Genomic DNA, 15,262 nt, shown 5'->3' with positions numbered 1-15,262 from the left:
CATTACGCACGAAACTGATAGTCATTGACAAACAAATCATTGGCAAACTAAATACCAGTACGGTAAATAAGAGACAGTTAACAATGAACCAAAAGGTCAGAAGGCATTTCAGTGAGCTAGTTGGTGCAAACATGAGCCACACAGTGTTTCTGTTGTGACAGCCTCTCTGCAGACACTTGCCTCCCTTTGCATAAACCCACGCGGCACATCCGGATAAAGTCCGCCTCTTTTAATATGACGTCACGGAGGCTCTCTGAACGGTCCGCCATCTTTGTTTAGCGTTGGCTATGTGGCTACCACCTAATCTCACGGAATTAACCACGTATGTAACTAAATACAGTCGTCTATCCGCTGGTGTTGATATGCAGTGAGGCCCTAGAGGAATAGAATGCGCTAATGACATAATATGACTATATTGTGAGATTTCCTGTTGAACCTACGACGTAGGACTTACCTTCTCTTTACCCTGTTGTGCCCCGTTGGCTCGTGAAGCATACTGCGTCGTTTTTCCCGCACTCCCCAGATCTGGGCGTGAAGAACTTGGGCCCGCCCACGGTGAGATTTGATTGGTGTGCAGACTTGGAAGAATATTAAAACCCATACTGTCATTGGTTAAAGTCGCTGTCTGTCAAAACGTTTACATTTCTATCTCTGTCTAGAAAAACAACTATTTGAAAATAATGTCTTGAATGCAATTTTGTGTACATATTTCAGTTAATAAAATGGCTTCAAGAAATACGAAATGGAGAGGAATTTGTTTTCTTAAAACATTTATTGACATGGGATTATATCAACCACATTAAAAAGGAACTGTGTTCACAACAAAACTGTATGCAGACCTCCAGCTCATATAAACAAAATATATCCCAAAACGATTCATTTCCAGACCTGAGAGTTTATGTGGTACCACTAAAACATTAACACCAAGATGTGACAATTAGTACTGACCAAACTTACAACTGTTTATAAATTACAATGAGGTGAAGCAATGTGATTTTGCATTTGGTTGCATGGATATCTTCCTTATCAGTTTTATTTTGTGACTGTTTATGTTCAACAATCATTCGACAGACAACTCCCAATCATCCATGGAACTAGTCCCCCTATATCTCAGGAGTGAGTGAAGTCCACCCATTCATAATATCATTCAGCAATGGGAAAGTAATTAATATTCCTAAAACAAAGAATGGAAGCATAAGGCTCCTGGTAATAACACTTGTAGTTACCATTTCCTCAGTTTAACAAAAGATATTGTTCATCTTGATGTGAAAAAGATTCAGTGCATTGTACATGCTGTCCGTGTGTTTCTCTTCATAGCATCATAAAGGCTTACCTGAGTGGCAACAATCAAGTGTTGGGCTCAAGTACTTTAAAAACCATCCAAACTAGTACCTCGAAATATTTATTAGGGGGCAAAAAAGATTTGAAAAGCTGGGCACAGACCATTCAGGGACATGTATAGTATCTTCAACAGTTCTGTCACATTGAAACATATTGACGGTGGTTACAGACACATTGGTACATTGCAACACCTCCCTCAGTTTACTGTGTGATTGACATCATAATTATGCTTTTCATAAAACTCCCAAAAAAGAAATTTCATTTAAATTACGTATCAAAGAAAACAGATGTTACCATTTAACAGTAATGGAAGTAACACTATCAGTTCTGCTCAAAACATCAAAGACAAATCGGTCCATTATCAAAAGATTGATACTGCTAGGGTTTGTGTGTAAATATGTAGATATGTAGTATAAACTCTGTCCATTAGTGTAATTATTTGAGTATGAGACATAACATTTTACAACCATTTAAAACAATGACTGCAACACATTAAATCAAAAAACTAAAGTACAAGCTTTCTTAATTTACATGATTTTTGTAACCTTTTTTTAAACAAAATGTAAAAATATTTTATGTTCACTTTAGTCATTGTACATTATTTATACAACATTGTTTACCAAATAATGCAGATAGATACTTATAAAAAAACATGTACTGACAAAATTGAGGGGAAAAAAACCTATAATTTTGTGACTACTATGCTACTTGAAACCAAATTTAAAAACAATGGCTTTGAAGACATGCATTCTCAAACAAGCTTGTGTAAGGAACTACCCTTCAGCTCAGCAGGACACAGCGGAGGGGGGAGGCTTTTTTTAAAAGCCCCACAAGATTTTTTTTCTTTCTCCAAAAGCATCCAATACAAATAATAAATAGTATACTTTAAAAACATTATAAAACATTATAAGACCAATTTTAAGCAAGACTTAATAGGTAAAGCAAACAAGTTTCAGTTTCCTTTATGCATTCAAGACGTGACAATTTACTTTCTTTAAAACAGTGATGGCTAAAATACCAGGTCCCGTCATTCCATAAATTCAATTTGAGTTCATGATACAAAAATGAGTGACATCAAAAATAGTATTTACATTTGTCATAAATAATTCATTGTTTTTTTTTTGCAAGCTTTTAAAGCCTCCCGTTATTGCCCCAGAGATGGATACGGTGTAATCAGGAAAAATATACTAGATAACTGAAAGTTTGTGTTAGAAGTACATTTCTTTGCTGTCAAGTTGAAACCCACATAACATGATTCATACAAACAGAAAAAGGGACCCGAAATCACAGAGCAATGTTTTATGTAACGGTTGTTTGCTGCGGCAGTTATACTGTCAGTGATTCACCTCCCCAGCACTCATTTCGGTAGAGGTGGTAGTGGGGGAGGGGGGTCAGCAGGCAGGGGAGGGGGGCGAGAATTGCCCCCCCTGGAGCCACCACTGTATCTGTACTCCCCGTACTGGGAGCGGTAGTCAAACATGGCCGGCTGGGCTGGCTGGACGCCCTGAGCACTCAGCAGTGAGTTCAGCATCTCAAACGTGTCCTGGTACTCATTAGACTGGCTGCCCCCACCTGCATTGTGGCCATTAGTGTCAGCCTTGTCCCCTTTTGAGTGTGAGTAGTTTCCCTGGTGATGGGGAAGCCCCAGGGAGGGGAGAATGTCAGGGCCGTGCCCCAGGGAGTGTCCAGAAGAGGCAGACAGAGAGGGCAGCTGGTAGGAGTTCCTGCTGGAGGACTTGCTGACTTTCGAGGAGGGGTGAGAGCCTTGCGAGGGCTCCTGGGAGTGGGTCCTCTTTCGAGACCCTGAGGAGGATGAGGAGCTCATTCTAGACGAGTCACTGGGGGCTTTTTTGCTGCCTCCGACAGCTACGGTGGTGCTTGTTGAGTGTTTATGTGAGGAGGACGATGAGGAGGATAGGGAAGCACCACTGGAGGAAGAGTGGTGATGATGATGATGGTGGTGGTTGGAGCGTTCTCTGTGCTTGTCCCTGCTCTTTCCTTCCTCGCCAGAGCTCCCACGTTTCTCAGGCACCCGGATTCGCACCTTGATGTCCTGGTCCCCCATCCTGCTCCCTCCACTGTGCCCCCCTCCAACCCCAGAACCTGCCGCCAGAGGGAGGCGCATCTTCAGGGAGCTACGCTCGTGCCTCTCCTTCTCCAGGGGAATTTTGAGGATAATGGGTGAGGGGTTGTTAGTATCAGAGCTTGAGGAGGAATGGTGGGAGCTGGACTGATGATGATGTTTCTCCTTCTTATGCTGGCCTATGAGAGCCTGGGCAGCTGTGGCGTACTCCCTCTTCACACTGGCCTCCATATTCTCCAATTTCCTCTTCTGGGCCGCCAAGACATCTGCGTGCTTGGCACGGTACTCACTAAGGGACACCTTGGCAGGGACGTGCAGATCGAGGTTCGGCTGTGGTTCGGCCTTGCTGCCAGGCTGCCAATGCTGGGTGCTGCCTGATCCGCTGCTACGGTCCTTGTCCTCCAGTGAGGGAGCCATGGAGGAGGAAGAGGAGGAGGAGGGGGGAGCGGAGAGGCTCATCAGACCAGCTAGGGAGGTGTCAGATGAGGCCATGGAGATCATGCTCATCATGGTGTCAGTCTGGTCGCCATCGTCCGGGACCTTTGACTTGCCTTTAGCCGTCTGACCGGCCGCCTGGGACAAGAGACAAGAAGTCACTCAGTGATTGCGGAAGCAATGCCAGGAATATGAGGAATACTTAAGACAGCGAGAATATAAATGTAAGCATGTGGCTTAGACTTACTTTCCAGTTGCGAATGCGTTTTAAGCGGCTCGGTGTCTTCTCCAAGATCTGCAGGAACTCGTGGGTGAGCTCTGTGGGGAAAAAAGGATTCAATCTTAATTCAAGCAGCATGAAGCCCTCGATTGACACACACAAATAAAACATGTGTTGAGCAGATTAGATGACAAATGTTCACTTCACAAAACTTGCCAACATCTTGTGCAATAATTCCTAGAACTGCCAATAGTTAATGGAATGGATATGGACCATTGACCACTTTACAATACAGTAGGAAGTACATCTGCAGCAAAACATACCATCCAGCAGCTCAAGGGTGACTGTGGAGTCCACATACTCCCACCAGTGCTTGCTGTCTGTGGAGACGGGGATCTCCCAGTTGGACCACTTGCAGGCCAGATGGATGCACACACAGGCCACGATGGGCGGGCTGTACTGCAGGCAGAATGTGGTCAAGTGCAGACTACACAGCAGGGTGGGTCCCAGATAGTGCCGCCAACAACCATGGAAAATGGGGGGGGAAAAGAGAGGGAGGGACGAAGAAACGGATTCAGTTTGAGCAAAAAAGACATGACTGTCTTGAAGGAGTTATTTTCAAATAAAAAATGGGCATAAGATGACCTACTTTTTGAGATCAGGCATCTTAAATGCACACATTTTCATAAAAGAGGGCACATACCTGTTTGTGGCCATGAAGTATGACGTCTGCGCCAAGTCCTTACTCGCTGGGACAACAACAAACGAAACAACAAATACGGTTAAAACCTGCAGCGTCCACAACCACGGCACTTCTAATTAAATACATGTGATGAATACATTCAACATAATACCTTCAACTAGAGGAGACCATTGGTTAAGGTATTAGGCTCTCTCACTACACCAGTGAACAGAGGAGCGCTTGTTGATGCTTACCTCTGACAAGCTGGGTGCACTTGACAACATGAGTATGTGGGTGGTCAATGGTGATCTCAAAGGCTGTAATGAAGGGGGAAGAGGGGAGACAGAGAAAAGGTTCCATGAGCAACACATAACTCGAAACAACCATCTTGCATCCTCCATCCTGACTTAGGGGATTCTGAGGTTGCCATGACAAAACAGTTCTGCTCTGGCTGTACGTTTCAGTTCACATGAGCAGTAAAATGCATCAGTGTTCCCATGTCATGACACTTTAACCAAACTATGTGCTGTAAAATAATACAGAATGGAATGCAGTGCTTTAGATCTTCAGCTAACCCTGGATAAGACAAATGTGAATGAGTGAGTTAAGAGAATAAAGGGTTCGGCGTTAACATTTTAAGCCATTCAATGAGCCAACAGTTATAGGTGGTGAACGGGCATTCAAATGTGAAATCACAATTCTAGCAATCTTGTATTACATTAATTCGTCGTCACTGTCATTATTTCTAAAAGGTAGCCAATTATAATATATTATATATATATATGCAGTATATTATTATAGGTACTATTGAAAAATAGATTCAATGGTAGAAAACAACTGTTTTGTTTAGTGAATAGAAAATCTTCATACAATTGTGTCCTGTCACAACCTGGACAAAAATGCCATGGCTCGAATGAATAGCTTAAAAACCACTGGAAAAATAAAGAGGAACATGTGAAAATAAATGGCTGCACTGTAAAGTTGATATGAAGACAATGGGGGAGAAACAAAAAAGGCAGTAGCAATAAAAAAGTGCTCATAAAATATGCATGGAGGACTAAGTGTGTGTTTCCAATACTGCTGACCCCTTGAAGACTCTTCTGTGGACAAGAGCAAAGTTTGTTAATAACTGTCAGCAGCACATCTCTAGCTTGGGGAAACAAGAGACCCATTCTTCCTTCCCAACTTACCCAGGGTCTGGAGAATTATGCTCTCAAGAATGACCAGGTCTTGGGCTTGTTGCAGGTAAGCCTGAGGTTGAGAGGACAGGCAGATTACTCACTAGGAGGCAATTCTCTCTTTCATCCTGCATGTCTCACTCTCACTCTTAACCTTGTCCCCATGCCATTGCGCACAGCGCATATAAGCCTGGAATTACAACGACTCAAACCTGGCCTTACTGGGAGTGTATTTACTGAGTAAGGCATTTGTCATTATTTGATTTCAGCCAATCACACAACTGCAAGGCTGAAAATCAGAACGTGTGGTGCGCACGCACTGGGGAAGGTAGAGGGGAGGTGCTGTGGGAGATGATTGATGCGAGGTAAAGCCAATGGCTATACGACCAGCAGTTTCTCCCGGTCATTCTATTGAGTAAATGAAGGCCAAGTTTGACGCGTTGGTCCACCAGAACTTCCGAGCATTTGGGCGGAAGTGTCTGGAAACGAGATTTCACAACCTCTCGCTTTCCTTTTCAACTGTCTAACCTTTGTGAGGAGCATTTTGCCTGCCTCATTTCATCCAATTTCTGTTCTGGTTAGAATAATACATAACAAGCAGGCAAGCACTTCTACTTAGGTACATGACAGTGAAGTTAAGATTGAGAAACAGGAAAACCCAAAGTTCAGGCTTTAAAATTAGCTTTAGATCAAAGAAGTGAGGATGGATGAAGCTGTATACATATCATCCATTCTGGAAGAAAAAGGGGGATGTGAGTGTAATGTAGCTACAATTTTGGAATTTTCACAGTTACTGACAAACAATAAGCCTGCTTGGTAAATAGATGCTGGTGTCGATGTCAAACATGTGGTGCAGATATGAAACTAATACCATACAGTGTATGTATGTACCCTACACAACAGACATCTCCAAACTGGTTTATAGCTGGGTAAGGGACACCCCCATAAGTGCAGAAGGGTGTTCAAAGTGGGGTGGAAAGAAAAACAAATCAATACAACATTGTGGCGATACTTACGTCACTGCGGACGTCTGGCGATGGGTCCTGAGGGTTGAGGCATGCATGGGTCACCTTGATAACATGTTCCAACTTGCGGGGCTGCTCCTCAACCTTCGCAGCCAAGAAGAGTGTGGCTGGAGCTATGACCTTGTCAACAAAAGACGACATTTCAATCAAAACACATGTTTATGCTACACATTTCACAGATGGCTCAAAGCAGGCTGTACAAGATAGCAATATGCAACAGAGCAACAGGGCTGCAGCAAAGGTACTTACATTTCTGTGAAACCTGGTGAACGACTGGACCATGTAGAAACGGTGCATGTACACAATGGCAGTGTTAATTGTAAGCTGGGACCTGAAGCAAATGGTTAAGGGTTATAGCAGAGAGATGGGATGATGCAGAGGTTGAGCTGCCTGGAAAGAGACCTTTCTGGCCATAAAATACAATAATCACAATCACATACAGTAGTAACACATTATGAAATCATGATACAACTCAAAAAGTAATCCTGAACCATCTTGTCAATTGATCTAACTCCCCCTTAGGCTATATAATAACTAGAATCAGTCATGAGACCAGTCATCAGGACTAGGGTGATCCGTATGGCAACACTGACTGAGGGTCTGAATGGTCCACAAACAAATCAGCTAGCTGGCAACAACTTGGGGTCAATGTAAATCATGGTGATTTACGTTTCTATGAGAATAATCTAATATTAACACAATTAGCGAGCAATAAATAGCCCAGATCATTTTCATTTGATGGTAAGGTTAGAGAAACACACATACGAAACTGCACCAGACCTCCATGTTTTAGTTGGCTTCATAGCTAATGCTAGTGAGCAAAGCTACATCGAAACCAGAGAAAAACACCACTGTTCTGAGAAACTGGGCACTTAGTATCCATAGTAACACATAGATAACGACTAGCTGGCTAGACGACACTTCCCCAAACAGTCACCGGGTGTTTGATACAACCTCGTCAACAATAAACACCCTAGTATAGATGGATAAAACAATTCCCCCGGGTTCTGCTTTTGTTCTCAACAGGAAGGCCCGGCTAAAGTCGAGGCCTACTACAATGGCTGTGTTCGTAAATCTGCTCTGGAAATTTGACCAGCACCCATAGAATACTTCTTATCCAATCAAATGACACGGTCCTCTTATGACGTCGAACCCAGTGTGCTCTCCGGCGCTCTCGGAGCGAATTTACGAACGCAGCCAAGTACTACTACTAGCTACACGAGCTTTTGCAAGCGGACATTAGCTACCCAAACGACAGGGCCCTCTCTACCCTGCACCCAACCGGGTATCTGGAACAAGCATGCTTTGAAACTAGCCACTTTTAAGCTCATGTTTTCTCGGCAAAAACACACAAACAAGTCCACATGTCCCCATATAACCTCGCAATGTTAGCTAGGTAGCAACTATCCATGCCGCCAAACCGGCTTCAACCTCTGCTGCTAGCTGTGGAGGCGCAGTGGTGTCCCCGACAAAAGATACACATTGAGCCGCTGTCCCATGTCCTGCAGGAGGTTCGCCGCTTGTTGCCTGTAGGACAGCTCCTTGTCTGGATCCAGGCCAGCACGGCGAGACGGGCTATTCTCGATCTGTTCTCGGGTATAATACCATTTGTTGTTGTTTGTTGCAGAAGGAGAAGGGAACGAAGCCGCCATTACTGAGAAGGACAATATTTTAAAAAATCTCGGTGCGTCACAGGAAGCAACGTCAAGGGTGCTAATGTCAAAGTACCACAGCGTCACCACCAGCGGAGGGCGCTGCTGTCCCAGCGAACACGTACAGACAGAGGTCCCAGCTCAGACTGGTTTCCTTCTATCATTTGGGAGAATAATATTCTATTCTATTAGAATACTTGAATTATAAGTAATGAACTTCAACTACTATTTAAGAAAGAATTGTGCACTAATTACGAATGCCAACAAACGAATTTGTATAACGAAAAAAGTAATCTACACAATATTCAAAGTCTGGCTACACCTTCGATGGGGAGCATTATTATTCAAAAAACTAAACCAGCTAAAACCAGCTCAACCTAGAAGCGGAACGAGGAGTTCCATAAGAACTATAAGAACTCGAGTGTATTACGTCACAATCAGCCTCTGTAAAACAAGGCAGGCAAATGGGGCACAGTTATTCACAACAAATACATATAAGAGTTTTTGAAATAAGCTGTTGTTATTACCTATAGTCTTAACAATATGTCAATTGCCAGCTCCAAGTTGCTAGGCTTTCCTTCCGCTGCTTCGTTACACGCTAGCGTAGGCAGCCGTTCATCAATAAGCCCCGGCTGGGAAGTGACGGGAACAGGTTTAGCCTGTCACCCTATAATATTTGTCATAAAACCTGGATAGAACAGGTGTTGAAACTTATTGTAAGACAAGTTTTTACGACCATGTATATACCGACTAATACGAACATAGAACCGCGAACATGTACGGCGTGAATTCCGCGGTTGACCACCTGACCAAAATATTTGCGTTCTATTGTCCTGCATACACAGAGGCAATGTCGTATATAGCCTACCGTAAATTAATTAATAGTAATACCAGATTATCCTCTCATATCTGAGGTAGTACTTGTAGCCAAATGCTCACTGTAAATATGTGTAATAATGTAAATATTCCCTTTACTACAACTGACGGCTAAACTAAACTGGACAGATTCTCAGCAGATTGTTTTCATCTGTCATGTCTTGTCATCTGTTGGTCTGTATAGGGGAGGACATTTATTACATTATGATATTTGAAAATGACAAAATATGAAAGTGTCCTTCAATGGATGTATGATAAGAGCGGCTGTGGCGCAGGAGGTAGAGCATGTGCAATGTATAGGCATAACAGGGTTTATACTAAGGTGATGTTGCATCAGGTGGACAGAACAGTGTCTAGGGAGTGTGATGTGTATGGGATACAGGATGAGAATTTAATGCATATGCTTTTTGAATGTAGAGAAATTAAGCGATTTGAAGAAAGGTTGAAAGGACTAGTGGAGAAGCACTGGGGGGTGGAGGTGGTGGGGATGCAGGAGTGAAGGAGGTTGGTGGTATTTGGGGTGGAGGGAAAGAGGAGGGGAGTGAATATATGGTGTTTAAATAATGTATTTTCACAGGCGAGGTATGCAACTTATTTGAGGAGAAATTTTGCTTAGTTTGAGGGAAAGTGGATAACTGGATTTTGTTTTTCAGGGATTGGTTAGGAAGAATGTGGGACTGATGCACAAGACATGGCAAACATATTTTGAGAAGTTGTTTATTAGGGGATTATTTTGGCTATGAATAATAGATGGATTTATCTCATACAGGAATGGTATGGGTGTTTTTGTTTTATTTATTGTTTTTATTTGATTTGATTTTAATCATAATACAACTAAAGCTAGAAATGAACTTGTATAACTAATGATCGCAAGGTCGGCAGATTGGCAGGTCGAACCCCGGGTAGCCACATGTCGAAGTGTCCTTGGGCAAGACACTGAACCCCAAATTGCTCCCAATGAGCGGGTCGGCGCCTTGCATGGTAGCTTGCCGCCATTGGTGTGTGAATGAGAGGCCGTTGTAAAGCGCTTTGGAATAAGGCTCTATATAAGTCAGTCCATTTATAAGGCAGCCAGTGTAAGAATTAGCTCTGTGTACTTTGTCGGGTTGAACTCCACATGGAAAAAAGAGTAAAACCATGGCAAGAATCACAGCAAATATGGAAAATTGAAAATGACTTTAATCACAAAATGTTACTCAACTGAATCACAGAGAACACAAGTTAAGTACAAACAGTACTTCACAAAACATTTCAGTTCTGTTTGCAACACAAAATAAAAAAAGATTATAAAATAGTACTTGAAAAAACAATTATTTACACCTTTCCAAATCGCTCAGATCGCTTCTGTTTCTTTGCCTGTGAATGAAAAAAGAAAACACTATTTACTTTCTCTTCATTATACTGTATCACATTATATTATTAAAATCCACAAGACGACAATACATTACTCTGAAAAGACATTTTGTCAAACTGGATAGCTAAGCAATGACAAGAAGCATGGTAAACATACATCAACACCATCTCCACCGGCAGCAGCTGCACTGGGTTGGACCCCAAATCTCTCTTTCCGTTTAATCAGCTTCTCGTCTTCCTCAACCTGTAACAAACATTAAGATGGTTTTAATTTCATATGAACATACGTATAGCACCAACTATACATTTAAAAAGAGATAAACAATAACCTCAGAAATCTGCAATAAAAAAATAGAACATGATATCAATAACTAGACAACTGTACTAGTAATGTAGTAGACAATATTTCTACAACAGAATAATAATTAAAAGGGGCAATGATCTAATCATAAACATTGAAATGGAGATTTAAGTTAAGACACTGGGCTTCCATTGAGCTAGTACCACAGTAACCGATAATAGTTAATCTCTAGATACTACTATATTACCAGGGCTGCCCCTTTTCTGATGAGCTCACCTTTTTGGTGACTGAGGAGACATTCATGCCAAATCTTTCAGCTCTCTTTTTAAGCTGATCAACGCTGACCTGCACGGAACACAGAGGGAGAGAAAAGTTTCAGTAAACCTTGTGGCCACTGTTATTATTAGTGTGCGTGATAGTAGAGTGTCGTGATATTGGCTTGCCGGAGCGTGCGACTTAATTCAGCCATGAGTGCCGTTACCGGTTTCGGCATCACTTATCCCAGTTTTCAAAGAATTCACAGGCAGGCACTCATGTTTGAATTAAGGTGCAAACTCCGGCAAGCCAAAAACAACACCGTATCTCATGAGATGATATGGAGCTTCGCGTTGCAGCTATGTTGTTATATGAATGAAGTTAAGTGACTGCTCGACAGACTACTTACAGTGGGCTTACTACCAGCATTAGCAGAAACACCTATGTAGAAAGGTAGAGAGAGAGAGAGAGCACACATAGCACATTACAATCAATATTGTCCCCAGACGCGGAGAAGCCTTTTTATAAACTCATTGGAATCGAGGTACATTGAAAGAAAAGACATCAGTGACAACAATGGAAATAAATGGAGCATTGATTCACTGACCTAGAGAGGGACTTGGAGGTGCAGCAGGCAAGCCAAACCTGAAACCAAGACAGATTGAATTAACATCAATACAACTCCAGAGATTCAATTGATCAACAATGACATTGAGGGAGTTCTTTCTTCCATATCCTGGGTGGGGACTGACCTGGCAGCACGTATGGCCTTCTTGCTCTCAGCTGATGCAGGTACATTGAAACGTTCTGCCCTTTTCTGCAACCTCTGGAAATACAGAGTAAAGATTAGATTAGATTCAACTTTATTGTCATCGCAAAGTACAAGTACAATACAACAAAATGCAGTTTAGCATCCAACCAGAAGTGCAAATAGTGATATAAGGGCATGAAATAAATAGAACAAGAATGGTAGTGATAGGTAACTACGTAATATACAGTATGTGCAGAGGTAGTATTGTAAACATCAGTATAGTTTAGAGGTGTATACATTTATGGGCTATATACAGATATGAGTTATGTACAGTGAGGTAGTTCATGTACAGTATATAATGTGCAGAAGTATAAAATAAGCTGTCAGGAGACATGTGCAATGTGCAATATACAGTGGTTCAAAGGCAGTAATGTAAACATCAGTAGTGCAAAGGTTATAGAGTGATCACATTAACCAGGGATTAGCAGCCAACAAGTATTGTCATTGTCATCATAGTATAGGCATTTTCCATTGTCATAAAGCTAACATTATTACTCTGATCCCATGCAAAGGCTGTCGTCACTGGTAAAATACATGGCACATACTTTCAACAATAAGGACAATGTCTCAGCATGAGAAAGTGAAGTGAACAGCTACATACCTCATCCACAGTCACTGGAGGGGTGATTTTTACCACTTTCTTTTCAGCTGCCCTGATAAAAAGACAAAAGATGACAGTTAAGAGGCTTGAAAGAAGAATTTGAAACTGCAATTTGATCACCGAAGCTAGCACTTTCAGTGCAAACTGGGAAGACGTCACAGGACTGTAAAAACTCACTTCTCAGATTCAGCAACTGGCTCCTTGTTTTCCTGGTTAACGGTATCCTCTACTTTGGAGAAGTCCTACATGTCAAAAGCACGACCCATTATTATCAATGGCTGTTTTGTCAATGTTACATTGTCACGTCAGATATTTCAGGGAGGCAAATGTGTATGATATACAACAAAAACAAAGGAAGATACCTCTGTCTCTTCTCCCAACACATCATCCTCGTTTACGTCAACGTCATCGTCTGTTGAAGATTAAAACATCAATTAATGACACACGCAAGTGAGAGGAGGTTAACGAGAGGAAAGTTAACCAATTACAAAAAAACTCGACAGTAAATATGACAGTTGGATATTGCCATCATTATTGTGCATCAACACAGCTGCTAGCCTGCTAATGTATTAATTGTCTATTCGATGTTAATGTATTATTGTGTTACTACTGTGTTCTATTGTGTTTTTCAAGAGGATAGCTTGTGAGTATGAATGTCATTGTTTTGCCATATATATCCCAGCTCATATGACAATAACACATTGAAACTACAAATCACATTAGGCATTTGTACTTCATCATGTGTATTGAGTCCATCCATTATGATGTGTAAACTACATATCAGTAGTATATCTCACCGTGCTCCTCCAGATAAGCTTGCAGGCGGGTAATCAGCTCCCCTTTGTTTCCTTTTACATCCAGACCCCTTGCTTCGCACTCCTGCTTCAACTCAGCAAGCTGAGAAGGAATAGAGCTAATTAAAGTTAATGCTTTTAATGTATGCTCCCTTTATATCACTCAGGTCATCTGGCACTGGCCTTTTAGTTGTTCCCTGGGTGAGAAGAACAACTGGGTGGCAGCATGTAGCATCTATGGTCCTGCCTCTGGAACAGCCTGCCAGAGGAGCTGAGGGTGTCACACTTCATACTAGTTAAGCAATCTCTTAATCCATCTTATTTTAATCTACCCTCTTCTACTGTGCTACACTGGTCTCTCTGTTCTACCATGTCTCTTATTTTAACAATTTCCTTATATTACAGTTTATTTTCACTGTATTGTTGTATTTTCATTTTTTTGTTGCAATTTTGCACGAAAGGCGCTATATTAATAAAGTCTGATTTGTTTTGATTTTAAAGTTAACAATTAACTTTTGTAAATACTTAAAAATATATATATATATCTTATTATCCTGCTGCAGTTCTTCACTTCAATGCATTTGACTGTACCAACGTTCAATACTATTTCCAGTAAATAATGTATGGACTTGTCACACACACACACACACACACACACACACACACACACACACACACACACACACACACACACACACACACACACACACACACACACACACACACACACACACACACACACACACCACACACACACACGAGTAGCCGCGTAAACGAGACTTCAACAAAGTATAAAATCGACACATATTACACGAATGTGTAAGTTATGTGTATTTTCACATTAAGCTAGCCTAGTTATCTACACAAGCTAATCTACAAAGGAGCGCAGCTAGACGCTCGAGCAGCGTGTGTAGCTAGCTAGCTCCAAACAGCGCAGACCTAGTCTGGGAACCAGACAGTACAGCCCAGAAATACATTTACACGGTAGCTGACAATGGGTACAAAGTATTCTGTAAACTCAACTGAATCTCCACAAAGTAGAATGTTAACGATTAAAAATGTTATCAACCTTGAGTTTCTGGAGCTCTACAATTTCTGCCATCTTGGTTTGTAGATTGACTCAGAGAAGATCCTCCAATCAGATCAGACCGGTTCTTCTTCTATGGTACAATTCAAACTCTATAAAAATCTGTGTGTGCACATCGCCACCTGCTGTATAAATGCATTCAGAGCAGTTTTTATAATAAATCGGGTTATTTTTTGGCGCCTACTCCCAAGACACTTGTATTTGAAATTACTTTGGATAGTCTTGTCAAGTCCTAGTCCATTACTCTCAAGACATGAGTATATCTGAAATGACTGGATGACTCAAAAGGAGCTTTTATCCCCAGGCCATCAGGATGCTCAATATGACTCTCAATGACTGTGAACGAATGAAACCAAACCAACCAAACCAGACACTTAAAGCACTTTACACAATTTTTACACATATTTAAACACCACTACACCATATTTATACATCCCTCAAGCGAATTGCACTTTTTTATTACTGATTTCTCTTGTACGAGTATATCGTGTATTGTATAGTGTATAGCATATTGTATAGTGTATAGTAGGTGTTACACCATACTTATTTTATTTTATTTTATCTTTAG

General features: G+C 41.6%; 2 protein-coding genes across 2 annotated transcripts in view; both read right to left on the bottom strand.

Moving 5' to 3' along the window:
• Positions 1-7,295, bottom strand: part of LOC308160508 (nck-associated protein 5-like) — a gene marked incomplete at its 3' end in the record, with an annotated part of 50,269 nt that extends 42,974 nt beyond the window's left edge. Inside the window, exons 1-6 of the mRNA XM_080534421.1 lie at positions 7,214-7,295; positions 6,956-7,084; positions 5,952-6,012; positions 5,016-5,078; positions 4,759-4,828; positions 4,403-4,566 (exon numbers count right to left, since the gene is read on the bottom strand). Of these exons, the coding sequence (XP_080390547.1) occupies positions 4,403-4,566; positions 4,759-4,828; positions 5,016-5,078; positions 5,952-6,012; positions 6,956-7,084; positions 7,214-7,261 (535 nt within the window). The 5' untranslated portion in view covers positions 7,262-7,295. The remainder of the gene's footprint in view (positions 1-4,402; positions 4,567-4,758; positions 4,829-5,015; positions 5,079-5,951; positions 6,013-6,955; positions 7,085-7,213) is intronic.
• Positions 7,296-10,659: 3,364 nt separating this feature from the next.
• On the bottom strand, positions 10,660-14,736 carry LOC308161035 (SAP domain-containing ribonucleoprotein-like). Its single transcript, XM_080534969.1, has 11 exons — positions 14,677-14,736; positions 13,611-13,710; positions 13,176-13,225; positions 12,991-13,055; positions 12,814-12,865; positions 12,154-12,227; positions 12,009-12,046; positions 11,811-11,842; positions 11,423-11,491; positions 11,003-11,089; positions 10,660-10,848 (listed from the first exon to the last, which is right to left on the bottom strand). The coding sequence occupies exons 1-11, from the start codon at positions 14,707-14,709 to the stop codon at positions 10,807-10,809; spliced, it is 642 nt and encodes a 213-aa protein (XP_080391095.1). The 5' UTR covers positions 14,710-14,736; the 3' UTR covers positions 10,660-10,806.
• Positions 14,737-15,262: the final 526 nt, after the last annotated feature.

Source organism: Nansenia antarctica (assembly GCF_963989245.1).
Source record: "Nansenia antarctica genome assembly, chromosome: 6".
NCBI classification, from domain to species: Eukaryota; Metazoa; Chordata; class Actinopteri; order Argentiniformes; family Microstomatidae; genus Nansenia; species Nansenia antarctica.
This window is presented reverse-complemented; position numbering and strand designations above follow the sequence as displayed.

Bases quoted from the DNA above. Each gene is read 5' to 3' on its own strand.
- LOC308161035 (XM_080534969.1), bottom strand. From the start codon at position 14,709: ATGGCAGAAATTGTAGAGCTCCAGAAACTCAAG. The intron at 13,226-13,610 runs GTGAGATATACT...AATCTTCAACAG, and splicing joins AGCTTATCTGGAGGAGCACG to ACGATGACGTTGACGTAAAC. The intron at 12,047-12,153 runs GTCAGTCCCCAC...TCTTGGTTTCAG, and splicing joins AAGGCCATACGTGCTGCCAG to GTTTGGCTTGCCTGCTGCAC.